Source organism: Mobula hypostoma, chromosome 6 (genome assembly GCF_963921235.1).
Source record: "Mobula hypostoma chromosome 6, sMobHyp1.1, whole genome shotgun sequence".
Lineage (NCBI taxonomy): Eukaryota > Metazoa > Chordata > Chondrichthyes > Myliobatiformes > Myliobatidae > Mobula > Mobula hypostoma.
Window position 1 is genome coordinate 183700829 of NC_086102.1, and position 27851 is coordinate 183728679.

At 42.2% G+C, this 27851-nt stretch overlaps 1 protein-coding gene across 10 annotated transcripts in view; it reads left to right on the plus strand.

Annotated features, from left to right (window-relative positions):
* Positions 1-27851, plus strand: part of heg1 (heart development protein with EGF-like domains 1) — a 126472-nt gene that overhangs the window by 49908 nt on the left and 48713 nt on the right. For 9 of the 10 annotated variants that reach the window (XR_010018466.1, XR_010018467.1, XR_010018465.1 and 6 more), the window contains exons 10-12: positions 1143-1230; positions 14464-14641; positions 18124-19613. Coding sequence is in view for 1 of the 10 variants with exons in the window: in XM_063052419.1 (XP_062908489.1) it covers positions 1143-1230; positions 14464-14641; positions 18124-18267 (410 nt within the window). In the remaining 9 variants the exon portion in view is untranslated. Of the gene's footprint in view, positions 1-1142; positions 1231-14463; positions 14642-18123; positions 20079-27851 lie in introns of those variants that run through there. The other variant, XM_063052419.1, reaches the window with a different exon arrangement.

Below are 27851 nucleotides of genomic sequence, written 5' to 3' on the forward strand. Positions count from 1 at the left end.
CAATGTGGAGCAAATATAATGTTGGCCAGACCGAAAGAAGATTATCCACCAGGATCCATGAACATCAATTGGCTGTAAAGCACATGACCAACTCTCCCTAGTCCTCTCCCATGAAGAGCGAGAGGGTCTCAAATTCGACTGGGCAACAGTGAAAGTCATGGGGCAAGCGAACACGCGACGTAGAAGAGAATTCTTAGAAGCACGGTTTTCCATGAACAGTTCTGTAAACAAACATGTAGACCTCGATCGTATTTATGAGCCAATGCAGCCAAAATTCTTGACCACAGCGCACAACGTTCACCACACAACCAATCAGCGATGAAATTTGCTCCCCACATCACAATTCGGTTCTGAAATGACAAGCAGTCAGCTGATTGATAAATGTATAAAGGCCAAGCATTCGGTGGAGACACCACAGTTAACAGTGCAGCGATGAGGTTTCCTTGTATAGTGACGAAATTAATAAAATAATTCCTTCAATTAATAAATAAGATCAAAAGTATATAGTTTTTAAATTTTCATTCTGAATATTTATAGTATGCATATTCCAAGAAAAGCACTTAAAGTGCTGCACAATTTTCAGGCCGTGTAAAAATTTCCTGCTCGGAGCAATGGTTGGGCTACACGGCTGTAAAAAGATTTAGAGGAAACATTGCTTCGCAGCCTTTTCCATACTCCAAGGAAATAATAATATGTGTTTCTGCTGGCTGCCTGTCATGAAGGGTGTACCTTTAAGAGCCAATAATGTTCTTTAACTGATGTACAGGAACATATGTCCAGCTGCAGTAAAATCAGTGTGACCTCATCTGGAATGACACAGGTCCAATTTTAACATAGAATTCTGCGTGCAAACCACCATAATGTTGTTACTAACACGTGTTCAGACAATTTCATGGGTTTTTTTTTGCAGGTAATCCAAAGTTCTGTCAGCAATATCAGCAACACATGTTTAAATCATCAACAAAAAAGGGTGAAAGTTAATTCCTAGACAAAACAGATGACTAAACACAACAGCAAACTGCAGAAGTTTCTGTCCTTGACGTGGGTGCTCTAGGGACTGTTGTGTGCCAGCAAAATAAAATTGCCAATTTCTCTAGTTTTCTTTATTTTAAATAAACATCTTTTCTTTCCCTTATTTTCAGCTTACAAACTCATCACTGTGGTGATTGCTGCAGCTGGGGGTGGACTGCTGCTAATTTTGGGCATCGCATTAACTATCACATGTTGCAGGTATGTATGAAGTCTCAATCTATACTCCAATGGTCTCAAGCTATGCTCCAATGGACCATTTCCATTATAACCTGTGTCATAAATGGAAAACAATCTGGCAAATGTTTACTTGGATTAATGGTGTTTGGAGTGAGGTATCCACAGTGATGTGTTGAATGAGAAGAGCAATGTTTATGTGCTTACATAGGAGAATCCTTTTAAGTCGCAGCTGTGAACATTGTCCTTTTTTAACGTAAGTAGCATTTTTTATATTTTCGTTGTCATGATGAGTGAGAAGTTTTTCCTTCTGGTGTGACAGTACTGCGCAAAAGCCATAGGCACGTATATATAGCTAGGGTGCCTGAGATTTTTACACCATACCGTATTTGTCACTGTGGAGCGGAGGGTGAGTTTGTAAATCTGGCGGGAACAAAGGATGTTGGGAATGGTAAGGGTGGAGCACCATGGGACAGGTGGCAGTGAAGGAGTGCCAAGGGTAGAGGGTGTGTGGCATGGGTGCAGAAAAGGTTATTTGATTCCAAGCAATTGGTTTATTGACAATTACTGAATGCTTTCTGGTGCTTCCTGTTCCCTCCCCTCACCCTGCTGCTTTGCCACTCTCAGTCCACACTAGAGACCCATATCAGAATCAGGTTTATCATCACTCACATTTTGGGAAGATAACTCAGGATAGATGTACACCATGACTGGCAAGAACCTGGGCAGTACGGGAGAAAAGAGAGATGTGGATGTACGAGTATCTAGCCCCTTGGAAGTGGTAACATGGGTAGACATAATGGTAAAGAAAGCTGATAGTATACTTGCTTTCAGCAGAAAGGCATTGCATACAAGAATTGGGTCTTCATGAAAGTGAGGCTCTACACGATGATGGTGAGACAGCTCCTGGAATATTGTGCGGCCATCATCATTATGTGCTGTGTCGTATGACGTAGGTGATCATGGTCTCATGACCATGATTGTTCTTGGCAAATGTTTCTGCGTAAGTGGTTTGCCATTGCCTTCTGAGCAGTGACTTTGGAAGATGGGCAACCCCAGCCATTATCAATACTGTTCAGAGATTGTCTGCTTGGCGTCACTGGTTGCATAACCAGGACTTGTGATATGCACCAGCCGCTCACACGACCATCCACCACTTGCTCTCATGGCTTCATGTGACCCTGATTTTTTTTTTGGGGGGGGGGGTAACTAAGCAGGTGTTACCTACACCTTGCCCAAGGGTGACCTGCAGGCTAGTGGAGGGAAGGAGCACCTTATGCCTCCTTTGGTAGAGACATTTATCCACCCCATCACCCAGGAATGTTGTGTACCGTTCTGATTACCATTCAATTAGAAAGGATGTAATTAAACTGGATATGGTGCAGGAAAGAATCTCAAACATGTTGCTGGGACTAGAGGTCTTGTGTTATATGGTGAAACTGTATAGGCTGGTTTTGTTTCTCCTGGAGCCTGGGAGATGACTTTCCTGAGCTTATAAAATCATGAGGATCATAGGTAAGGTGGGCATTCAGTCTTTTTCCCAGGGTAGGGGAGTTTCAAACAAGAGGACATAAGGTAAAAAGTGAGAGACAGAAAAATTTAAAGGAGACCTGGGTGGGGGGCACATTTTTCATACAGAGGGTGGTGAGTATATGGAAGAAGCTGCCAGAGGAGCTGGTAGTGGTGTGGAAGAGCACATGTATGGGAAAGGTGTACAGCATGAGTTCTCATCCTGGGGTCCAGAGACTACTTGCTTATTGGTATTGGTCCATGGCATAAAAAAGGCTGAGAGGGTTATGGGCCAAAGGCAGAATAATAAGACAAACTCAAGAGGGCACCTTGGTTAGACTGGATGGATTGTACTGAAGGGCCTGTTTCTGTGCTGTATGTCACTTTGCCTCTGTGATTTCTAAATGACAATAAACGAGGACTGAGTGTCCTCATAATCTAATCTAATCTAAAAAAAACCCTTTGGTGTTCAGAGGGATGCAGGTTTTCTCAAACACAATCACTGAAAGTTAACTTTCAGTTATAACAAGTGACTAGGAACACAACAGAATTGTTAGAACACTACAGCACAAAAGAGGCCACAACTCCTCCAATCTTCATGTCATCCGCAAACTTAGTCACCCATCGTTCTGCCTCTTCATCCAGGTCATTTATAAAAATCACAAAGAGCAGGGGTCCCAGGACAGACCCTTGCGGCTCTCCACTAGTCACCAACCTCCAGGCGGAATACTTTCCTTCCACTACTACCCGCTGCTTTCTTCCTGCAAGCCAACTTTTTATCCAAACAGCCAAGGTTCCACTGATCCCATGCTTCATGACTTTCTGGATGAGTCTCTTGTGGGGGACCTTGTCAAATGCCTTGCTAAAATCCATGTAGACCACATCTACCACCCTACCCTCATCAATTTCTTTTGTTACCTTTTCAAAAAACTGAATTAAGCTCGTGAGGCACGGCCTTCCCTTCACAAAGCCATGTTGACTATCCTTGAGTAGACTGTACTTCTCCAAGTGCTCGTAGATCCTATTCTTAAGAATCCTTTCCAATAGTTTGCAGACCACTGACGTAAGACTCACCGGTCTATAGTTCCCAGGATTCTCCCTATTACCTTTTTTAAACAAGTGACCTACATTTGCCATTCTTCAATCCTCCGGCACCTCCCCTGCAGCCAAAGAGGATTCAAAGATCATAGCTACTGCTCCAGCAATCTCTTCTCTCACTTCCCACAGCATCCTGAGGTATATCACATCCGGCATGGGGACTTATCAATCTTGATGTTTTTAAGAAGATCCAACACTACTTCTTCCTTAATCTCCATGTCGTCCAGCACACAGGCCTGTTCTTTTTCAACCTCACCCTGATCAAGGTCCTTTTCACTTGTGAATACTGAAGCAAAGTATTCATTTAGGACCTCTCAAACCTCCTCCGCCTCCAGGCACATGTTACCTTCTTTGTCCTCTAGCGGCCCCACCTTCATTCTTGTCATCCTTCTGTTCTTCACTTATGCATAGAGCGCCTTGGGGTTCTCTTTAATATTAGATGCCAACTCCTTCTCATGTCCCCTTCGAGCTCTCCTAAGTCCTTTCTTAAGCTCCTTCCTGGCTACCCTATATTTCTTATGAGCCCCTCCTGTTTCCTGCTTCTTATATCAAACATATGCTCCCTTCTTCCTCTTGATGTTTCCCTTTCGTCAGCCATAGATTCCCTTTTCCTACCATTTTTTCCTCGTCTCAGTGGGACAAACCTATCCTGAACCCAGCACAAGTGATCTCTAAACTTCCTCCATATTACTTCTGTACTTTCACCCTTGAGCATCTGTTTCCAATTTACTCTCGCTAGTTCCTGCCTCAACCCTTCAGTTAAGCACTTTCCCATTTTGTCTGTTTTTATCCGCTATGGTGAAGCTAAGGGAGTTGTGGTCACTCTCACCAAAATGCTCCCCCACCAAGAGGTCTGCCACCTGACCAGGTTCATTACCCAGAACTAGATCCAGTATGGCCTCTCCTCTCGTTGGTCGGTCCACGCACTGTGTCAGGAATCTTTCTTGAACATACCTGACAAATTCAGCCCCATCTATCCCCCTTGCAGTCGGAGGTGCCAGTCAATTTGAGGGAAGTTGAAATCACACACAACTACAACCCTGTATTTCTTGCACCATTCTAAAATCTGCCTGCTTATCTGCTCCTCGGTGTCCCGAGGGCTATTTGAGAGCCTATAGACTACTCCCAGCACAGTGATGGATCCCTTCCTATTTCTGACTTCCACCCACACCGACTCAGTGGACACTCCCTCTGCAATGTCCTCCCTTTCTATAGCATGATACTACCAATAACCAGTAATGCTACTCCCCACCCCCCCCACCCCTTTCTACCTCCCATCTTATTCCTTTTAAAACACCAAAACCCCGGTACCTGCATCAGCCAATCCTGCCCTTCCTCCAGCCAAGTTTCAGTAACAGCCACAACATCATTGATCCATGCTCTAATTCATCCCCTTTATTCCTAATACTCCTAGCATTGAAACAGACATATTTCAACCCCTCTAACTGGCTACATTTCATGTTTTGTCCCCTGCCTGTCCTTCCTCACCAACTCAGAACACATAGAATCATGCCCTTGTCCTTCTACCCTAATCTCTGCACTCACATTCTGATTCCCACCCCCTGCCAAACTAGTTTAAACCCTCCCCAACAGCTCTAGCAAACCTGTCCGCCAGGATATTGGTCCCTTTCCAGTTCAGGTGCAGCCTGTCCTTTTTGTACAGGTCAGACATTCCACAGGGGAGATCCCAATGATCCAGAAATCTGAACCCCTGCCCCCTGCACCAACTCTTCAGCCACGCCTTCATCTGCAATAACTTCCTGTTCCTACTCGCTGTGTCTCGTGGCACAGGCAGCAATCCCGAGATTACCACCCTTGAGGTCTTTCCTAACTCCATATATTCCTTCTTCAGGACCTCATCCCTACTCCTATCCACGTCATTGGTCCCCACGTGGACCATGACATCTGGCTGCTCACCCTCTCTCCTGAGAATACCGAGAACTCGATCCGAGATATCGCGGACCCTGGCACCAGGGAGGCAACAGACCATCCGGGGTTCTTGATCTCTCCCACAGAACCTCTTATCTGTCCCCCTAACTATCGAATCCCCTATCACTACTGTTCTCCTCTTTTCCCTCCTTCCCTTCTGAGCTGAGGGTCCAGTCTCGGTGCCAGAGACATGACCACTACAACTTGCCCGTGGTAGGTCATCCCCACCAACAGTATCCAAAACAGTATACTTATTATTGATGGGAAGGGCCACAGGGGTGCTCTGCTCTTTCTGTCTATTCCCCTTCCCTCTCCTGACAGTCACCCAGTTACCTGTCTCCTGTGTTTTTAGGGGTGACTGTCTCCCTGAAACTCCGATCTATTACTGCCTCTGCCTCCCAAATGATCCGAAGTTCATCCAGCTCCAGCTCCAGTTCCCTAACTCGGTTTGTCAGGAGCTGCAGCTGGATGCACCTTTTACAGGTGTAGTCATCAGACACAAAGGTTGGTGGTGTTGTGGATAGTGTAGAGGATTGTCGAAGATTGCAGAGAGACATTGATAGGATGCAGAAGTGGGCTGAGAAGTGGCAGATGGAGTTCAACCCAGAGAAGTGTGAGGTGGTACACTTTGGAAGGACAAACTCCAAGGCAGAGTACAAAGTAAATGGCAGGATACTTGGTAGTGTAGAGGAGCAGAGGGATCTGGGGGTTCATGTCCACAGATCCCTGAAAGTTGCCTCACAGGTGGATAGGGTAGTTAAGAAAGCTTATGGGGTGTTAGCTTTCATAAGTCGAGGGACAGAGTTTAAGAGTCGCGGGGTAATGATGCAGCTGTATAAAACTCTGGTTAGGCCACACTTGGAGTACTGTATCCAGTTCTGGTCACCTCACTATAGGAAGGATGTGGAAGCATTGGAAAGGGTACAGAGGAGATTTACCAGGATGCTGCCTGGTTTAGAGAGTGTGCATTATGATCAGAGATTAAGGGAGCTAGGGCTTTACTCTCTGGAGAGGAGGAGGATGAGAGGAGACATGATAGAGGTATACGAGATATTAAGAGGAATAGATAGAGTGGACAGCCAGTACCTCTTCCCCAGGGCACCACTGCTCAATACAAGAGGACATGGCTTTAAAGTAAGGGGTGGGAATTTCAAGGGGAATATTAGAGGAAGATTTTTTACTCAGAGAGAGGTTGGTGTGTGGAATGCACTGCCTGAGTCAGTGGTGGAGGCAGATACACTAGTGAAATTTAAGAGACTACTAGCCAGGTATATGGAGGAATTTAAGGTGGGGGGTTATATGGGAGGCAGAACATTGTGGGCCAAAGGGCCTGTACTGTGCTGTACTATTCTATGTTCTAATTGTGCTGTCCCTGACTTCCCACATCCTACAATTGGAGCACTGGACTGCCCCATCTACTGCCTCCATTACCAACTCCCAAGTTAATTAAATTAATTAAAGAAACTTACCCGGCCTTACGTCTCTGGGAGCAAGCTCGTCCTCTGCATCTTCTCGCTGAAGCTTCTCGAGCCAAAGCCTCAAAGCTCCACTCCTTCACTGGCCACTCTGCTTGAGCTACCCCTCTTTTTATTTGTTTGAGCTTTTCAATTTTCAATTGCCCAATCAAACTTTTGGAACAACATTAGCTGTACTCCAATCCTCCGGCACCTCACACATGGCTAGGAATGTTTTAGATATCTCTGCAGCTAGGGCCCCTGCAATTTCTGCACTAGCCTCCCACAAGATCTGAGGGAACACCTTGTTGGGCCTTGGACATTTATCCATCCTAATGTGCCTCAGGATAGCAATCACCTGCTCTGTAAACTGTATCAGGTCCATGACCTCGCTGCTGCGTTGCAGCACATCTATAGATTCTGTGTCCATCTCTCAAGTAAATACAGATGCAAAAAGTCCAATTAAGAGCTTCCACCATCTCTTTCAGCTCAACACATAGATATCTATTCTGATCTTCCAAAGGACCTCAGTGACATCAGTGGTGGGAAAGATGCTGGGGTCAATTATAAAAGATGAATGAGCGACACATTTGGATAGCAGTAACAGGATCGGTCCGAGTCAGCATGGATTTACGAAGGGGAAATCACACTTGACTAATCTTCTGGAATTTTTTGAGGATGTACTATGAAAATGGACAAGGGAGAGCCAGTGGATATAGTGTACCTGGACTTTCAGAAAGCCTTTAAGGTCCCACATAGGAGATTAGTGGGCAAAATTAGAGCACATGGTATTGGGGGTAGGGTACTAACATGGATAGAAAATTGGTTGGCAGACAGGAAAAAAAGAGTAGGAATTAACGGGTCCCTTTCAGAATGGCAGGCGGTGACTAGTGGGGTACCTCAAGGCTTGGTGCTGGTACCGCAGCTATTTACAATATACATTAATAATTTAGATGAAGGGATTGAAAGTAACATTAGCAAATTTGCAGATGACACAAAGCTGGGTGACAGTGTGAAATGTGAGGAGGATGTTATGAGAATGTAGGGTGACTTGGACAGGCTGGGTGAGTGGGCGGATGCATGGCAATTGCAGTATAATGTGGATAAATGTGAGGTTATCCACTTTGGTGGCAAGAACAGGAAGGCTGATTACTATCTGAATGGTGTCAATTTAGGAAAAGGGGAAGTACAATGAGATCTAGGTGTCCTTGTTCATCAGTCACTGAAAGCAAGCATGCAGGTGCAGCAGGCAGTAAAGAAAGCTAATGGCATGCTGGCCTTCATAACAAGGGGAGTTGAGTATAGGAGCAAAGAGGTCCTTCTGCAGTGGTACAGGGCCCTGGTGAGACCACACCTGGAGTATTGTGTGCAGTTTTGGTCTCCAAATTTGAGGAAGGACATTCTTGCTATTGAGGGAGTGCAACGTAGGTTTTCGAGGTTAATTCCCGGGATGGCGGGACTGTCATATGTTGAAAGATTGGAGCAACTGGGCTTGTATACACTGGAATTTAGAAGGATGAGAGGGGACCTGATTGAAACATATAAGATTATTAAGGGATTGGACACGTTGGAGTCAGGAAGCATGTTCCCGATGTTGGGGGAGTCCAGAACCAGAGGCTGCAGTTTGAGAATAAGGGGTAGTCCATTTAGAACAAAGTTGAGGAAAAACTTTTTCACCCTGAGAGTTCTGGATCTGTGGAATGCTCTGCCTCAGAAGGCAGTGGAGGCCAATTCTCTGGATGCTTTCAAGAAAGAGTTAGATAGAGCTCTTAATGATAGTGGAGTCAAGGGATATGGGGAGAAGTCAGGAACGGGGTACGGATTGTGGATGATCAGTCATGATCACAGTGAATGGCGATGCTGGCTTGAAGGGCCAAATGGCCTACGCCTGCATCTGTTGACTGTTGACCAATTATATGCTTTGCTATACTTTTGCTCTTAATATATCTGTAAAAACTCTTAGAATTCTCTTTCACGGAATTTTCCTGGTGGTGGCTGATGGAGTAACAGCAATCTGCCATTGCTCCAACTTTAATTATCTTACTATTTCCAACTTGTCTTGAAACTTCTTTTTTAAGTGTGATATTCTTTCATTATGACTGGAAGGAGTGCCAGAGTACTAAAAGGAATGATCTTCCTGCTTCTTTGGATTCTATTATTGATTTGCTGCAAAGTCATACACGAGAAGCCTCTGAGAAGTTTCAACAATTCAGCTCTGAATTTAAACAAATAGATGGTAAATTGGATTCTTTTCAACAAACTCTTAATGAACACGATAAACATATAAAAAATAAAGAAGCTATTTTGTCGTCTCTGGAAACGGAAGTGGATAAATTGCAAAAGCTTTGTGAAAAACAATCGAAGTCCAACGAAATGTTAAGGCAGAAGATGATCAACCTAGAAAATAGAAGTAGAAGAAACATCCAATGGGTTCTGGGTCTCGAAGAATTAATTGAAGGTAATCATCCTATGGAAATTTTTGCAAACATTTTGCAAGAATTATTCCTGGAAATTTTGACGTCTTTGCCTATGATTGATCGAGTTCACAGATCTCCCGTGTTTAGACCTAAGGGAGGTAGACCAAGATCAGTAATAATCTGTTTTCATGAATTTAAAACAAAGGAACTGTTAATTTGCGAATCTCTTCGAAGAGGCGCGATTGACCATAATGGTCGTAAGATTAGAATTGTCAAAGATTACTCGCCTGAGGTTATGCAGGAACGTGCTAAGTTCAAAATAGTTATGTCCGTGTTTTTTAACAATGGTTTCAAGCCTGCCCTTCGCTCCCCAGCCCAACCTAGTACCACACTTAAAAATTGATCTTTCCGTTGGTTTCATTCGACTGTTGAAGCACAAAGGTTTTAAAAATCCGAAGGCTAGCTGTTTAATTTGTCTTTACATGAAGATACAAGATTAAATGAGAAATATTTAATTCACGGATCCCGTCGAAGGAGCATGATTGGTTATAGGTTGGAATATTAAGATTCTCTAAGATTATTCATTTGAGGTTATGCAGGAATGTGCTAAGTTTAAACAAGCTTTGTTGGATTTTTTTTTAACAAGGGTTTCAAGCCGTCCCCTGGCTACCCAGTTTGATTGAGAATCTCATTAAAGATGGATCCTTTGAATGGTTTCGTTTGAATGCTGAAGCACAAAGATTTTTTAAATTTGAAGGCTAACTGCTTAATCTGTTTTTTCATGAAGATACAAATGTCTTTCTTTATGAATAATTGCATCTTTTACTTTTGGTAAACCTTTATAGCTAATTTCATTTTGTATTTTTTAATACTGTATTTTTGATATACGAGAATTGAATTTCTTATTTGGATATTGTTTCGTCTAGGTTGGAATATAAATAATCTTGAAACTAATTGGAGTGATCACCAGGTTTTTTTGGGGGTTGTCCATAGTTGTAGATGCCGGCTTTCTATTGGTTGGCCGCCTTTCTTTGGGAGGCGGGCAGGGGTATAGTTTTTCTTCTCGGAAGCTGTTTTCAAATTTTTAGCCAGCTTGTTGCTTGGGTACCATTTCTCAAGGTTTACGGGTTGGTTTTAACTTGCATTTTAACCCTTTCTTTATATAATATTAAAAATGGACCAAACTATTAATTTACTCAGTTTTAACGTGAAAGGGTTAAATCACCCTGTTAAACGTGATAAGATTTTTGCTTATATTAAGAAACTTAAGATCCCTATTATTTTCTTACAAGAAACTCAGATACGCAAAATGTGATAATTTACATTTTTTTAGCCGTTGGAATGAACTTTATTTTCATTCTTCTTTTCAGGCCAGATCTAGAGGAGTTTCGTTTCTTATAGATAACACACTTCCCTTTGTCCAACATAAAGTAGTGTCGGATACCAATGGGCATTTTGTTATAGTTTCAGGAAAACTAGATAATAAATGAATAGTATTTGCCAATGTGTATGCTCCAAATGTAGATGATCCAGGATTCTTCAAGTTTTTTTTTTGTTTTTACCAGATCTCAGTCTTTATTCTCTGGTGATGGGAGGAGATTTTAACTGTTGACTAGACCCAACTTTAGACCGATCATCTTCTAAACCAGTGGCTCTTAATAAATCAGCTTTGTTTATTCAATCTTTTTTTATTGAAGTGTAGTATTGTTGATGTTTGGCGTTTTTTACATCCTTTAGATAGGGAGTACTCGTTTTTTTTTCCATGTCCATCATGCATATTCCAGGATTGATTATTTTTTTATCGATAGTCAAATGATTTCATCAGTTCATTCCTGTGAATATAAAGAGATTGCTATCTCAGATCATTGTCACATACCCCATGATGGGTTAAAGAACCAACAGAAATGGAAAACACTTTGGAGTCTGGTATTGCTATTAACTAATGGTATTTATTAGTAACTGCACAATACAGTAACATAAAATCAGATATAGCAAACAGGTTAGCAAAGATTATATGTATATAAGTGTGGAAATATAGAAACCAAGGGTGGGCCCATGGCCAAGTGGTTAAGGCATTGGACTAGTGACCTGAAGGTCGTGAGTTTGAACCCCAGCTGAGGCACCGTGTTGTGTCCTTGAGCAAGGCGCTTACTCACACATTGCTCTGCGACGACACTGGTGCCAAGCTGTATGGGTCCTAATGCCCTTCACTTGGACAACATTGGTGTCATGGAAAGGGGAGACCTGAGAGTAAAGACTTTCCAGGCGCAGATCCATGGTCTTGCAAGACTAACAGATGCCTTTAATAGAAATCAAGCTTCTTCAAGCCTAGGGGTAAATAGATACAGTCTTACGATGATGAGTAAAGTTCAGTTCAGTTCATGGTATTGAGTTGAGTAATGATGGAGAGAGAGAGGTGTTGTGGTTGTTCTTCAGGTGAGCTGATGCCGTCGATCTTCCCGTTGTCCTCCGAAACTTCCAAGTTGGCCAAACTTGACCAACTTAAGAGCACCATCTTCGAATGATAGTCTACCAACCCAGGCGAGGGTTAGACACACTAGTAGACTCCACAAGGTCGCTCTTTCATGCACTAATAATCACAGATCGATCTCTCAGAATCGATCCTCAATCCCACACTTGTGGGCACTTGAACAGGATAGTGGTAACTTCACCACACCCTTGTGCATCTGCATGTCCTTCTGTGGAACAAGCAATTAAGCTGGTTTAAATACTGTTGTGCTGAACACCAGCTTTCCATCAAGCAACTCCTCCCTTCCCTCTCTGTAGGTACTTAGAAGCTGCCAGTGTCCTTGCAAAAGTGTAAAAATACTGCAGAGAAACCGTTACACCATCTCAAAGCAGTCTTCGCCTCTCTCTCTCTCTTAATAACAAGGTGTGTGTGTTCCACGACACACACACTTCCTCTCTCCCTCTCTCCCCCTCTCCCCCTCTCCCCCTTCTACTTTATATCGGCTGCGTATTCCTACATGTTATTTGGTATGATTTGGCAGCTTCATAGCTTAAAGGTTACTGGAGAGAGTGTTTTTGCCAACAGCACTTGCGTGAGATTTTCTGCCGAGAGCGCTTGCGCCGTGTTTCTGCTGAGAGCGCTTGCGTGAGATATTCGCTACGGTGGACAGTGCAGGCAATGATTGTGGAAAAGTATTTCTACTTTATATAGGCTGTGTATTTATCATATCATTCCTGCTTTTACTATATGTTACTGTTATTCTAGGTTTTATGTGTTATTTGGCATGACTTGGTAGGTTATTTTTGGGTCTGCGAACGCTCACAAATTTTTCCCATATAAATAAATGGTAATTGCTTCTTCGCTTTACGACATTCCGGCTTACAAACTGTTTCATAGGAACGCTCTACCTTCAGATGGCGGGGAAAACCTGTAATATTTTTTATTATATGAGAAGGTATTTTACCTTTTTTCTCCTTAATAAACAGCTTCAGTCTTAGTAGGGGTTAGATTGTTTTGTAATAAATTAGTACATTTCAATATAACTATTGATTAACTTACATGAATACGGGGTAATGAGATTGTTATCATGGATAGATATAATGTAATTGGTAGTGTTTTTAAATCCTTTTTGACCTTTTATATATACTTCCTTGTACTCTGTATTCTTCTATGTGGAGACTAATAATAATATTGGAAAAAAGAATTCTCCTTCTCCTTGTCTGCTAGAACAACCTCGTCTTCTTTTAGCTCTCTTAATTTCCCTCTTAATTGTTGAACTACATTACAAGAAGTGTTAATATGAAAGCAGAGCTATCATTTTCCTTTGTATAGGGCCCTGACAGGTCTGCATCTAGAATTATTGTGTAGACCAAGGGTTCCCAACCTGGGGCCCACAGACCCCTAAGTTAATGATAGGGGGTCCATGGCATAAAAAATTTGGGAACCTACGGTGTAGAGGCTTGGTTGCCATATCTAGGAATAGATGTGCTTATGATAGAGAGTTAAGTCAAAATTCATCAAATTAAACAGATTGACCCTATACGCTGGAGGTACAAGAGACTGCAGATGCTGGAATCTGAAGCAGCACACAAGGTGCTAAAGGAACTCAGTTGGTCGGGCAGCATCTGTGGAGAGAAATGGACAGTTAAGACCTTTCATCAGGACTAGCTCTTCTAGTTCAGCTGAAGTATTTTGCACCAAAATGTCAACTGTCCATTTCTTTCCATAAATGTTGCTTCATCTACCGAGTTCCTCTAACATTTAGCACCTTGGACCTATGTACATTCTCATGAGAGAGGGGCAATCATACAGAAACACCGAGTTCATAATAGAGCTTGGCAGGCTAGTCGAGGTGTTGAACAGCAAGGGTACATTCTCAAAACAAGAGGCCTTTCTAAACTGAGGTGACAGGAATTTTTCTTCCACCCAGATGATCATGAATCCTTGGAATTCTCTATCCAAGATGACTAAGGGCTCTGTCACTGATTATATTTTAGACAGTGATCATTAAATGTTTACACCTTAAGGGGTTTTGAGTTCATACAGGTAAGCAGCATTGAAATAAATCAATCTTAATTAAATAGACCTTGAAGCAGGCACAAGGGGCTGAATGGCCCACTCCTACAGTTATTACTGATGTTCTAATATAATACTTACTGCGTAATCAGTATCTCATGATTTATATTACAGTGTGTAAACTGGATGCCACATTGTTTCCTTTGCAACAGTGACAACATTTCAAAAGTACTACGTTGGCAATGAAGCACTTTGCAATAATCTAAAGACGTCGATGCAGGTTTTTGCCGCATATCAAACTCCTTGCTGCCAGTTTGAAGCCATTGTAACTTGTGAACTTGAATTCCTTATTTTCTTTCGTCAGGAAAGAGAAGAATGATATCACCAAACTGATCTTCAAGAGTGCTGAGTTTCAAAGATCCAGCTATGCTGAGTTCCCCAAAAATCCCCGGATATCGGTAGAGTGGGGCAGGGAAACAATAGAGATGCAGGAGAATGGCAGCACAAAAAACCTACTACAGATGACAGACATATACTATTCAGTGAGTATGAAATCAAAACTCAACTCGTGTTCACAGTTCGAAGTAAATATTGTTATCAAAGTACGCATATGTCACCAGACACAACCCTGAAATTAATTTTCATGTGGGCATACTCTACAAATCTACAGAATATTAGCTATAACAGAATCAATGAAAGATTGCCCAACTAGAGTGTTCAACCAGAATGCAGAAGACAACGAACTGTGTAAATACAAAAAGAAAGAAATAATAATAATAAATAAATAAGCAATAAATATTGAGAATATGAGATGAAGAATTCTTGAAAGTGAATCCATTGGTTGTGGGAATATGTCAATGATGGGGCGAGTGAAGTTAACCTCTTTTGTTCAAGAGCCTGATGGTTGAGTGTGGTCTAATGTAATAAAGGCAAAGAGTAGGCTTGCAAGTACAACAAACTTAGAAGATTGAGAAGAGATTTGATAGAGGTACACAAAATCATGAGGGGTACAGACAGGGTAAATGCAAGCAGGCTTTTTCCACTGAGGTTAGGTGAGACTTCAACTAGAGATCAAGTGTGAAAGGTGAAATATCTAGGGGGAACATGAGGGGAAACTTGTTCACTTAGAGTAGTGGTCACCAACCTTTTTAAGCCCAAGATCCCTTATCTCGACCTTAGTGAAAGGCAAGATCTACCTACTAAATCGTTTAGAGAAAAAACAGCTCAGATTGTACTTCCAATTTGAGGCCTTTTATTTGGGCTAATTGTATTTGAATTACACAAAATACTTCTGTCAAACTTTCAAATTAATTCAAACAAGAAAACACTGTAACTAGCATATCTTTCTTTAAGAATATTACAATACTTTACACCTTTAATTCTAAGTTTCATTATTTAATTTTATTTCAACACGAAAAATAAATGATTAAAAATTAACTGTTGCACTCAGTGTGATGACTGGGGCTGAATACTTACTGCTAGTTCCCTGAAATTTGGCTCATAACTACAGACAGCCAGTCTGAGACAGTCTGTGAGATGTCTGTCAGTAAGACAGCTCCCGTACTTAGATTTAATAATTTTTCATCTGTGAAAATGCGATTTCACATAGAGAAGTTGACTCAAAGTGGGCACTGACTTTTAGTGCTATAAAACCAACGCGCACACTATGCATTGCTGGGGTCCCATCAGTAGTAATTGCCACCAGTTTATTAATGGGGATGTCATTTTCACGGACATTTTTTAAACTCATTGTAAATATCCTCACCTCTCGTTCTCTCCTTTAATTGCAAAAGAGTGAGGAAGTCCTCCTTTGTTGAAAATTCTGGAAAGCCATTCTGACAAATACAACAAGCTAAGCTGTTTGCATTACATCCAGGGATTCATCGAACTGTAGTGAAAAATATTCACGTCCTCTGACAGTGACTCTACCCTCCTTGTCACTGTTGCAGGGCCAAGCAGTATGTTATGTATTGCGGTTGTGATGTCGTTCTTGTTTTTAAAGTCATTAAAAACAGTCTCTGTGGTAAAGGCCATTGCTTCCTTGAATAAATCGCCATCTGTAAGAGGCTTCTTGTGTTTAGCCAAAAGGTGACTTACACGAAATGATGCTTCAATAATTGCAGCCTTATTTTGAGCAGCACGTTTTGTGAAAAACGATTGCTGGGCCTTCAACCCCGTTTTCAGCTCCTCAACTTTCCTGGCACGAATTGCGCTCCTTGGAGAGTAGGTGTTTTTAAATTCCTGGTGGTTGGTGTTGTGGTGCCGCTCCAGATTCCCTCTTTTAGTCAGTGCTTGTGTTTGGTGGCACAACATACAAACACACTTGTCTTTCACCAAGGTAAGTAAAAATTCCTCTTTCCATTCTGGATGGAATTTGTATGTTTTTGCCTTCTTTTGTGGAGCCTCTGCCATGCTATCAGGATATCACGAGCGAGTGCCATATATTGATGTTTGTGACAGTCTGTACTCTTATCCAATGGTCTCCAATCTCCAGGCCGTGAAGAATGCAGTGGTATAGCGGCGGCTGGAACGCACCAGCACATCTTTAAGAAAAAGAGCCGAAATAAACAAGCTAATTAATTAGGTGCCGCCCGGCACGTAAATGTCGGCCCAGATCAGAGGCGACACTTGCGTGCCGGGCGGCACCTAATTAATTAGCTTGTTTATCTCAACTTTTTTCTTAAAGATGTGCTGGGTGCGTTACGACTACCGCTGTACCGCTGCATTCTTCGCGGCCCGGTGGTTGGGGACCACTGTGTATCTAATTTAATTGGTCACTTTGATGCAGCACAAGCTACGCTGAAAACAGTTCATGGCGGGGTTGCTACAGACATGCGCACTGGGCAGAAAGAATGCCTGCAACCCGGAAACGATCTCTCTTTACAAACAGCTTTGTAGTAAAAGTATTGCTATATTACCATTATCCTAATTAGTATTACTTATTTTTATAATGCTCACATTACAACAGTATTTGTGTATTTATTTTTGATTTCTTTTGGGATCTACTGGGAAAGTCTCAAAGATCGACCGGTCGATCGCTATCGATGGGTTGGCGACCCCTAACTTAGAGGGTAGTGAGTGTGTGGAACGAGCTGCTAGCACAAGTGGTGGATGTGATTTCGATTTCAATGTTAAAGAAAAGATTGGATAAATACATGGATGGGTAGGAGTATGCAGGAATATTGTCTGGGAGCAGGTTGATGGGACCTAGTCGGTCTGATGGGACTAGGCAGTTTAAATGGTTCTGCATGGACTGAATGGGCCAGAGGAGCTGTTTCTGTGTTGTAGTTTTCTTAGACTTTGAACAATTGGGAAAGCTGATGGAAAGTTACAAGAAAGATTTTTAAAAAGATGGAAACAGTAACTTCCATAGAATCTTACAGGGCACTGCAAGACAGCAGGAATAATGTGTATGATTGTATCTTCATATTTTAGGAAGGAAATGATCAGCCATGATCACAGTGAATGGCGGTGCTGGCTTGAAGGGCTGAATGTCCTACTCCTGCACCTATTGTCTATTGACATACTGGTATTGAAGATTCTCAAGGTTGACTTCTGGGATGAAGGGAGGTCGAGCAGGGTCAGTTCATTGCCTTTGGATTTAGAAGAATGGGAGGTGATAATATTGAAGCATCTAAGGTTCTGAGGGGTTTGGCAGGGTAGATACTGAGAGGAATCTCTTCTTTGTGGGAGCTTCAGAAGAAGAGGTTGCCTGTTTAACATGGAATTGAGAAGGAAGTTGTTCTCTCAGAGGGCTGTGTGGAATTCTTTATTCCAGAGAAGTATGTAAATGGAGTCAAAGAGTATGGGAAAGTAATGCTGAGGCCAAGAGTGGATCAGTTTCTGAAGGGTGGAGTAGATTCTGGGAGCCAATTGGCCCACTGGTTCTGATATTCATGCTGCTTTGTAATTGGTCTGAGACTTGTACATTCAGTTTATTTTTTGCTTTAACAATTTTGCCACAATGGATAAAATAGTAGTTCCTTCTTTAAAGTGCTTATTGTTATTTTTTTCTCTTTAACAGTCTGGCTTCAGGGGCTCAGAAGTGGATAGGAATGGCCTGCACCCTTACAGTGGTCTACCAGGATCACGTTACTCTTGCATATACACTGGACAATACAATCCATCCTTCAGCAGTGAGGAATCAAGGAGACGAGACTATTTTTAGCCAATGTAATAAATGCGTTTGTCAAAAACAAATGCGGGACCATTGAGTCAGAAATGAGTGGAATTATTGACAAAAAAACTGGATTCTGAACATTGATGGCAAAGGACCAGTGCAATGTGAAGGAGAAGCTGCCTGCATTGTATTTCTCACAGCAACTTCACTGTGATGGACAAACAATGGGACTCGTATCATCAGCTGTACTGAATAAATTCTTTAGTTACAGCGTAAAAACTGCTACAAATGGGCAAGATACACTGTATTTTTGAAATTCATGTTTCTAGTTTATTAATAACTTATAAACTGATACAGTATTTTCTTACGGATCAAATAATAAATGTTGCACAGCTCTAAGAAACACTAACTGATGAATTTGTGGAAGATGCTGTTGTCATCTCTACCCTAGACTCAATTATTATTTGGAAGAACAGAAAAGGAGATTTACAACCAATCAAGGTTTGGACTTCATTCATACTGGAGTTGTTAGCACCAGCTATATGAATTGTTGACTGATTCTATATTACATTTTTTTCATCATTCATTCTTTTCCTTAACAATAGATCTTCCAGATGCAAAACATTTTATAGAAGAAAATTGTTCTTGTGGAAACGCTGAAAAATTGCACTTAGAATACCACATGCCTTCTAGCAGCCCATTGTGCAGGGATTTATATTGTTCTTTTTGAATTCTGATTGTTATTTTCAGAGCATTCAGAATCTCTTTATTACCAACCACTGCAATTGCTTTACTTCTGAGCGACTGAACAGTTATCCTTACACGTGACGTAAAACTGCTCTGCGTCAATTGGTCCACATTGTTCCATATTTATGCTGCGACTTTGTGTAGCTGTTGCATTTTTCTGCCTGTGGTATATTTAAATGAATCTCTTAACTCAACTGGCAGCTCCATTCTCAATATTTTGAAGAATAGAAAATAACTTATGAACAGGAAATGGTTGTTAACTCTAATATGGTGTGTCCATTTTAATTAATCTTTATATCAGTTTTGACACCTGTATAATCATGTTTCTCAATACATTCTTCAGAATCTATTTGCACTTTGAGTCATAGAAAAGTACAGCACAGATACATGCCCTTTGTCCCATCTAGTCTGTGCAAGCAATTTAAACTGCCAACTGCCTATCATATCGAAATCTCATCTTCTGGCTGTGTGACCTTAACCAGGAAGATAAACGATGGTTAAGTATATTCTAACTGCTCCAATTTCCTGTACAAAAATGGATTACTTCAAGCTCATTTTTTTTTCCCCTGATTCTAATTGTTGTACTAGAATTTACACTGGAAAAACAGAAATGGGTGTCAGATGACTTTGAAATGACCTGAGTGAAGGTAAGATATTACTCAATATGTTGAGTAAGACCTTGTGAAATTAGATATTAATAGAAACTAGATAATGTTACTGGAAGATTAGAAAGTTGTGGTGAATGATGCAATGAAGCTATTTTACTTCCTTGTTCCTTGTATTCGTGTTATTTCCTGGTTGCTCGTATCATTTAAAAGGGTCTACTCTGTTGATGTTTAACCTGCATGAGTAACTATCCAGCAATTAGTGACATAACCCACACTGGAAATACCAGATGAATCCTCAAGAGTTATTCCCTTCATCTAAATTATTTTTCCTCTTTTTCGCTTTGCTTCTGGTTTTCAGTATTTTTTGGTTTATTGAATATTGTGTTTGAAGTGAACCATATCAACAGATTTTAATGTATTTAGAGAATGAGTTTTTGTTTTACCAAAAATATTACAGAAACTGGCGTTCTAGTCAGTATTGTACAGCAGAAAAATTAAAATATTTGTTCAGAAGACTGTTCTCTTTTCTGTGGGCACTTTAAAACTGGTTACTTTAAGTGCCGGGATTTAGATGTTTCAGAAAGGACAGGGAGGGAGACTAAAGAGGTGGGGCTTGGCACTGTTGATCAGAGATGGTGTCACGGCAGCAGAAAAGGTGGATGCCATGGAGGGATTGTCTACGGAGTCTCTGTGGGTGGAGGTTAGGAACAGGAAGGGGTCAATAACTTTACTGGGTGTTTTTTATAGGCTTCCCAATAGTAACAGGGATATCGCGGAGCAGATAGGGAAACAGATCCTGGAAAGATGTAATAATAACAGAATTGTCGTGATGGGAGATTTTAATTTCCTAAATATCGATCGGCATCTCCCTAGAACAAAGGGATTAGATAGGGTGGAGTTTGTTAGGTGTGTTCAGGAAGGTTTCTTGACACAATATGTAGATAAGCCTACAAGAGGAGAGAATGTACTTGATTTGGTATTCGGAAATGAACCTGGTCAGGTGTCAGATCTCACAGTGGGAGAGCATTTTGGAGATAGTGATCATAATTCTATCTCCTTTACAATAGCATTGGAGAGAGATGGGAACAGACAAGTTAGAAAAGTGTTTAGTTGGAGTAAGGGGAATTATGAAGCTATCAGGCAGGAAACTGGAGGCTTAAAATGGAAGTAGATGTTCTCATGGAAACGTACGGAAGGAATGTGGCAAATGTTCAGGGGATATTTGTGTAGAGTTCTGCATAGGTACGTTCCAATGAGATAGGAAAGTTATAGTAGGGTGCAGGAACCGTGGTGTACAAAGGCTGTAATAAATCAAGTCAGGAAGAAAAAAAAAGCTTACAAAAGGTTCAGAGAACTAGCTAATATTAGCAATCAAGAAGATTATAAGGCTAATAGGAAGGGGCTTCAGAAGGAAATTAGGAGAGCCAGAAGGGGCCATGAGGAGGCCTTGGCGGGCAGGATTAAGGAAAACCCAAAGGCATTCTACAAGTATGTAAAGAGCAAGAGGATAAGACATGCAAGAATAGGACCTATCAAGTGTGATAGTGGGAAAGTGTGTATGAAACCGGAGAAAGTAGCAGAGGAACTTAATGAATACTTCAGTATTCACTATGGAAAAGGATCCTGGTGATTGTAGTGCTGACTTGCAGCAGACTGAAAAGCTTGAGCATGTAGATATTAAGAAACGGGATGTGCTGGAGCTTTTGGAAAGCATCATTGGATAAGTTGCTGGGACTGGATGAGATGTACCCCAGACTACTGTGGGAGGTGAGGGAAGAGATTGCTGAGCCTCTGGCGATGATCTTTGCATCGTCAATGGGGACGGGAGAGGTTCTGGAGTATTGGAGGGTTGCAGATGTTGTTCCTTTATTCAAGAAAGGGAGTAGAGATAGCCCAGGAAATTATAGGCCAGTGAGTCTTACCTCAGTGGTTGGTAAGTTGATGGAGAAGATCCTGAGAGGCAGGATTAATGAACATTTGGAGAGGTATATGATCAGGAGTAGTCAGCCTGGATTTGTCAAGGGCAGGTCATGCCTTACATGCCTGATTGAATTTTTTGAGGATGTGACTAAACACACTGATGAAGGAAGAGCAGTAGATGTGGTGTATATAGATTTCAGCAAGGCATTTGATAAGGTACTCCATGCAAGGCTTATTGAGAAAGTAAGGAGGCATGGGATCCAAGGGGACATTGCTTGGTGGATCCAGAATTGGCTTGCCCACAGAAGGCTAAGAGCGGTTGTAGAAGGTTTGTATTCTGCATGGAGGTCGTCACCAGTGGAGTGCCTCAGGGATCTGTTCTGGGACCCTTATTCTTCGTGATTTTGATAAATGACCTAGATGAGGAAGTGGAGGGATGGGTTGGTAAGTTTGCTGATGATAGAAGTGTTGGAGGTGTTGTGGATAGTGTGGAGGGCAATCAGAGGTTACAGCGGGACATTGATAGGATGCAAAACTGGGCTGAGAAGTGGCAGATGGAGTTCAACCCAGATAAGTGTGAAGTGATTCATTTTGGTTGGTCAAATATGATGGCAAATATTAATGGTAAGACTCTTGGCAGTGTGGAGGATCAGTGGGATCTTGGGGTCTGAGTCCATAGGACACTCAAAACAGCTGCACAGGTTGACTCTGTGGTTAAGAAGGCATACGGTGTATTGGCCTTCATCAATTGTGGAATTGACTTTAGGAGCCGAGAGGTAATGTTGCAACTATATAGGACCCTGGTCAGACCACACTTGGAGTACTGTGCTCAGTTCTGGTCGCCTCACTACAGGAAAGATGTGGAAGCCATAGAAAGGGTGCAGAGGAGATTGACAAGGATGTTGCCTGGATTGGGGAGCATGCCTTATGAGAATAGGTTGAGTGAACTCGGCTTTTTCTCCTGGGAGCGACGGAGGATGAGAGGTGACCTGACAGATGTGTATCAGATGATGAGAGGCATTGATCGTGTGGGTAGTCAGAGACTTTTTCCTAGGGCTGAAATGGTTGGCACAACAGGACACAAGTGCTGGGGACTAGGTACAGAGGAGATGTCAGGGGTAAGTTTTTTTACTCAGAGAGTGGTGAGTGTGTGGAATGGGCTGCCGGCAACAGTGGTGGAGGCGGATACAATCGGGTCTTCTAAGAGACTTTTAGATGGGTACATGGAGCTTACTAAAATAGAGGGCTATAGGTAAGCCTAGTAATTTCTAAGGTAGGTACATGTTCGGCGCAACTCTGTGGGCCAAAGGGCCTGTATTGTGCTGTAGGTTTTCTATGTTTCTAATGAGGAATGTGATGTTAGCATGCTGTGTACATACATCTATTGATGCTTCTGGACACATCTTCAGTGATATTCCTGGAATCATCGGGTGTTTCGGGTCCTTCAACATCATACAACCTCCTCCAGGTGACCCAGCCGGGGCTGATCAGACCCCAGCTTGTGTCCAATCAATCATATGAAAGAAACTTAGACAAAAAGGCAAGTGGAATGCTTGACTTCATTAGACAAGGCATAAAATACTTAATATTTCTACTCCATCTTTCATCCAAACCCTCTAGGATTAATGTTTTATAAACAAAAGGCAAACGTGGAAATTGGAGTGGACAAGATTGGACACCAGAGGTCCTCAGTGTTGAACAATGGCTTTATTTTGCATTTGGAAGCATAGAGAGTAAAGTGTAAACCAGGGGTTCAGGAGGCAGCAGAGCCAGTGTGCCTTCTCATTGGGAATGCAAATGGTGCTCTGAATCATGGCATATCTAGCTGACCGCTATTTAAGTTTCAAGGTACATTTATTGTCAGAATATGTATACAATTCTGAGATTCATCTTCTCCAGGTAGCTACGAAACAAAAATCAGTGAAGCTGTTCAAAAGAAGAACCTCCCATGCACCAAAAAAAAAACAAATCATGCAAACAGCAACAAGAACATCAAACAGCCCATGCCTAAAAAACAAAACATGCAAACAGCAACGAGAGTATCAAACCCCCTCCCACATGCAAAAAAAACCAAGTCACGCAAACAGAAACAAGAATATAAAAACATAAAATTAAATGAGTCCAAGTGAAGTACAGTTCAGTCCACAAACCGCAGACCCAGAACTTTAGTAGCATCCTCCAACAACACCGAGGAAGCAAGAGACCTTTCAAATGCAGGTGCACTCCCTTGGGAGCAACAAGCGAGAGATTGTCACACACAGAATATTTCCTTCACAGCAGTAAACAAGAGGCTGGTAGACAGCTCTGAACCATTGCTCAACTTCAGCATTCAACTCAAACGTTTCAATCTTCCTCAACACTTGGCTAGAAATTGAGTCAATCATGGGCTTGTGTCCCATGCTCCAATAGCTGGTATAGATGACAATTTTGAACTGAATTGAATTGACTTTATTTCTTACATCCTTCACAGGTATGAGGAGTAAAAATCTTTACGTTACATCTCCATCCAAATGTGCAATGTGCAATCATAGTAATTTATCATAATTTAAAATAAATAGAACAGTCAATGAAACATAGAAATACTTTCCAATCAGCATGAGTTAATCAGTCTGATGGCCTGGTGGAAGGAACTGTCCCAGAGCCTGTTGGTCCTGGCTTTTATACTGTGGTACCATTTCCCGGATGGTGGCAACTGGTATAGACTGTGCTTGGGGTGACTCAAGTCCCCAGTGGTCCTTCAGGCCCTTTTCTCACACCTGTCTTTGAAAATGTGCTGAATAGTGGGAAGTTCACAACAGATGCGCTGGGCTGTCTGCACCACTCTCTGCAGAATCCTGCAATTAGGGGAAGTACAGTTCCCATACCAGGCAGTGATGCAGCCAGTCAGGATGCTCTTAAATTGTGCCCCTGTAGAAAGTTCTTAGGATTTGGGGACCTGTACCAAACTTCCACAACTGTCTGAGGTAAAAGAGGCACTGTCGTGCCTTTTTCACCACACATTTAGTGTGAACAGACCACATGAGGTCCTCGGTGATGCGGATGCCGAGGAACTTAAAGCTGTTTACCCTCTCAACTCCTGCCTCAGCAAGGACCTGGACCCGTTACAATTTGCCGATTGCCACAATAGCTCAACGGCAGACACGATCTCAATGGCTCTCCACATGGCTTTAGACCACCAGGACAACACAAACACCTATGTCAGGATGCTGTTCATCGACTATAGCTCAGCATTTAATACCATCATTCCCACAATCCTGATTGAGAAGTTGCAGAACCTGGGCCTCTGTACCTCCCTCTGCAATTGGATCCTCGATTTTCGAACAAGAAGACCACAATCTGTGCGGATTGGTAATATCATACCCTCCTCGCTGATGATCAACACTGGCGCACCTCAGGGGTGTGTGCTTAGCCCACTGCTCTACTCTCTACATACATATGACTGTGTGGCTCGCTCAAATACCATCTATAAATTTGTTGTTGATACAACCATTGTTGGTAGAATCTCAGGCGGTGACGAGAGGGCGTACAGGAGTGAGATATGCCAACTAGTGGAATGGTGCTGCAGCAACAACCTGGCACTCAACGTCGGTAAGGCAAAAGAGCTGATTGTGGACTTCAGGAAGGGTAAGACGAAGGAACACATACCAATCCTCATAGAGGGACCAGATGTGGAGAGAGTGAACAGTTTCACGTTCCTGAGTGTCAAGATCTCTGAGCATCTAACTGGTCCCAACATATCAATGTAGATATAAAGAAGGCAAGATGGCGACTATACTTCATTAGGAGTTTGAAGAGATTTGGTATGTCAACAAATACACTCGAAAACTTCTATAGACGTACCGTGGAGAGCATTCTGACAGGCTGCATCACTGTCTAGTATGGAGGGGCTACTGCACAGGACTGAAAGAAGCTGCAGAAGGTTTTAAATCTAGTCAGATCCATTTTGGGTAGAAGCTTTCAAAGTACCCAGGACATCTTCAGGGAGCAGTGTCTCAGAAAGCTAGCAGACCTCCAGCACCCAGGGCATCTGCTTTTCTCACCATTACCATCAGGTAGGAGGTACAGAAGCCTGAAGGCACACACTCAGTGATTCAGGGACAGCTTCTTCTCCGCTGCCATCCGATTCCTAAATGGACATTGAACTCTTGGACACTACCTCACTTTTTTAATATACAGTATTTCTGTCTTTTCATGTTTTTTAATCTATTGATGAAGGTAAACACACTGATGAAGGCAGAATAGTAGATGTAGTGTATATTGATTTCAGCAAGGCATTTGATAAGTTACCTCATGCAAGGCTTATTGAGAAAGTAAGGAGGCATGGGATCCATGGGGACATAGCTTCATGGATCCAGAATTGGCTTGCCCACAGAAGGCAAAGAGTGGTTGTAGACGGGTCATATGCTGCATGGAGGTTGGTGACCAGCGGTGTGCCTCAGCGATCTGTTCTGGGACCCCTACTCTTCGTGATTTTTATAAATGATCTGGATGAGGAAATGGAGGGATGGGTTAGTAAATTTGCTGATGACACCAAGGTTAGGGGTGTTGTGAATAGTGTGGAGGGCTATCAGAGGTTACAGCGGGACATTGATAGGATGCAAAACTGGGCTGAGAAGTGGCAGATGGAGTTCAACCCAGATAGGAGCTTGTCCACATTACCTCCCCTGGCCATCACAACCTTAATAAACCCATAAAATGAATGTACAAATGAATAAAAAACTAATTTAATAGTCAGTGGAAAATATCAACCACAACTTTGTAGAAACACAGGAGAGTACAGAAGCTTGAATCTCCACAGAGAATGGTGTGAAGTATCTTCCAGAAAGTTCTGGAGCAAAGAACAAACTGCTGGAACTTAGCGGGTCAGGCAGCATCTTGGGAGGTAATCTTTTGAGCAAGACCCTGCAGCGGTTTGCTTTTCGCTCCAGAACTTTCTGAAAGACACTTCACACAGTTTAAAATCTAATTTTGGGAGTTAGTTTTGAGGAAGCTTCATAAGACCATAAGATATAGGAGTAGAAGTAAGCCATTCAGCCCATCAAATCTTCTCTGCCATTCAATCATGGGCTGATCCAATTCTTCTAGTCATCTCCACTCCCCTGCCTTCACCTCCCACCCTTTAATGCCCTGGCTAATCAAGAACCTATCTATCTCTGCCACACACCCTGCTGAACCTCACATCACAGCGCTAATCAGTATTGCACCCATATTGGACTGTCTCAGTAGTTTTATATTTGTGTGCTGTAGCACTTACTTTTTATTTGCAGTTATTTTGTAAATAACACTATTCTTCACAGTTCTGGTTAGATGCTAACTGCATACTTTGGCTTTGTACCTGTACCTGGCACAATGACAATAAAGTTGAATCTAATCTATCTAATCTAAATACACCCAATGACTTGGCCTCCAGAGCCACTCGTGGCAACAAATTCCACAGATTTACCACTCTCTGACTAAAGTAATTTCTCCACAACTCAGTTCTAAAAGGACGTCCTTCAATCCTGAAGTCGTGCCCTCCTGTCCTAGAATCCCCTACCATGGGAAATAGGGGAGGGAACGTCGACTCAGACCACGAGAGGTCTGAGTCGGGCATTTTCATGCCTTACAAGGCGCAGACTGGAAGTCTGTGTGAGGCGCCACTCCTCGCACAGACTAGAGCAATGTGTGATTAAGTGCCTTGCTCAAGGGCACAAACACGCTGCCACAGCTGAGGTTCGAACAAGCGACCTTGAGATAACTAGACGAACACTTCGGGAAATAACTTTGCCACATCTAATCTGTTCAGGCTTTTTAATATTCAGAATGTTTCTATGAGATCCCCCCCTCATTCTCCTGCACTCCAGGGAATACAGCCCAAGAGCTGCCAGACATTCCTCATATGGTAACCCTTTCATTCCCAGAATCATTTTTGTATCGTAGAGTCATAGAAAATTACAGCACAGAAACAGTCCTTTTGGCCCATCTAGTCCATGCTGAACCATTTAAACTGCCTACACCCCTCAAACTACACCAGGACCATAGCCCTCCATGCCCCTATCATCCATGTACCTATCAAAATTTCTCTTAGACATTAAAATCAAGCTTGCATTCACTATTTGCGCTGACTTTCTCTTTTCAACACAGTCGAACAGAAGTCAATCCATCTGTAAAAATATGACCAATTAATCAAAGTACCTCTCCTACTATTTTGAAAATGTGTCTGCAAAATTCTCATGTAAAATTTAATTTTCTATCTGTATCCTTCACACTTTCAAGAAATACAGTCCATACATTAGACTTTAACACCTGCTTAGAAGCTAACAACTGCACATGGGATCTGCCAGTTTACCAATTCCTGGAAGAAGCACAGCACTCCCA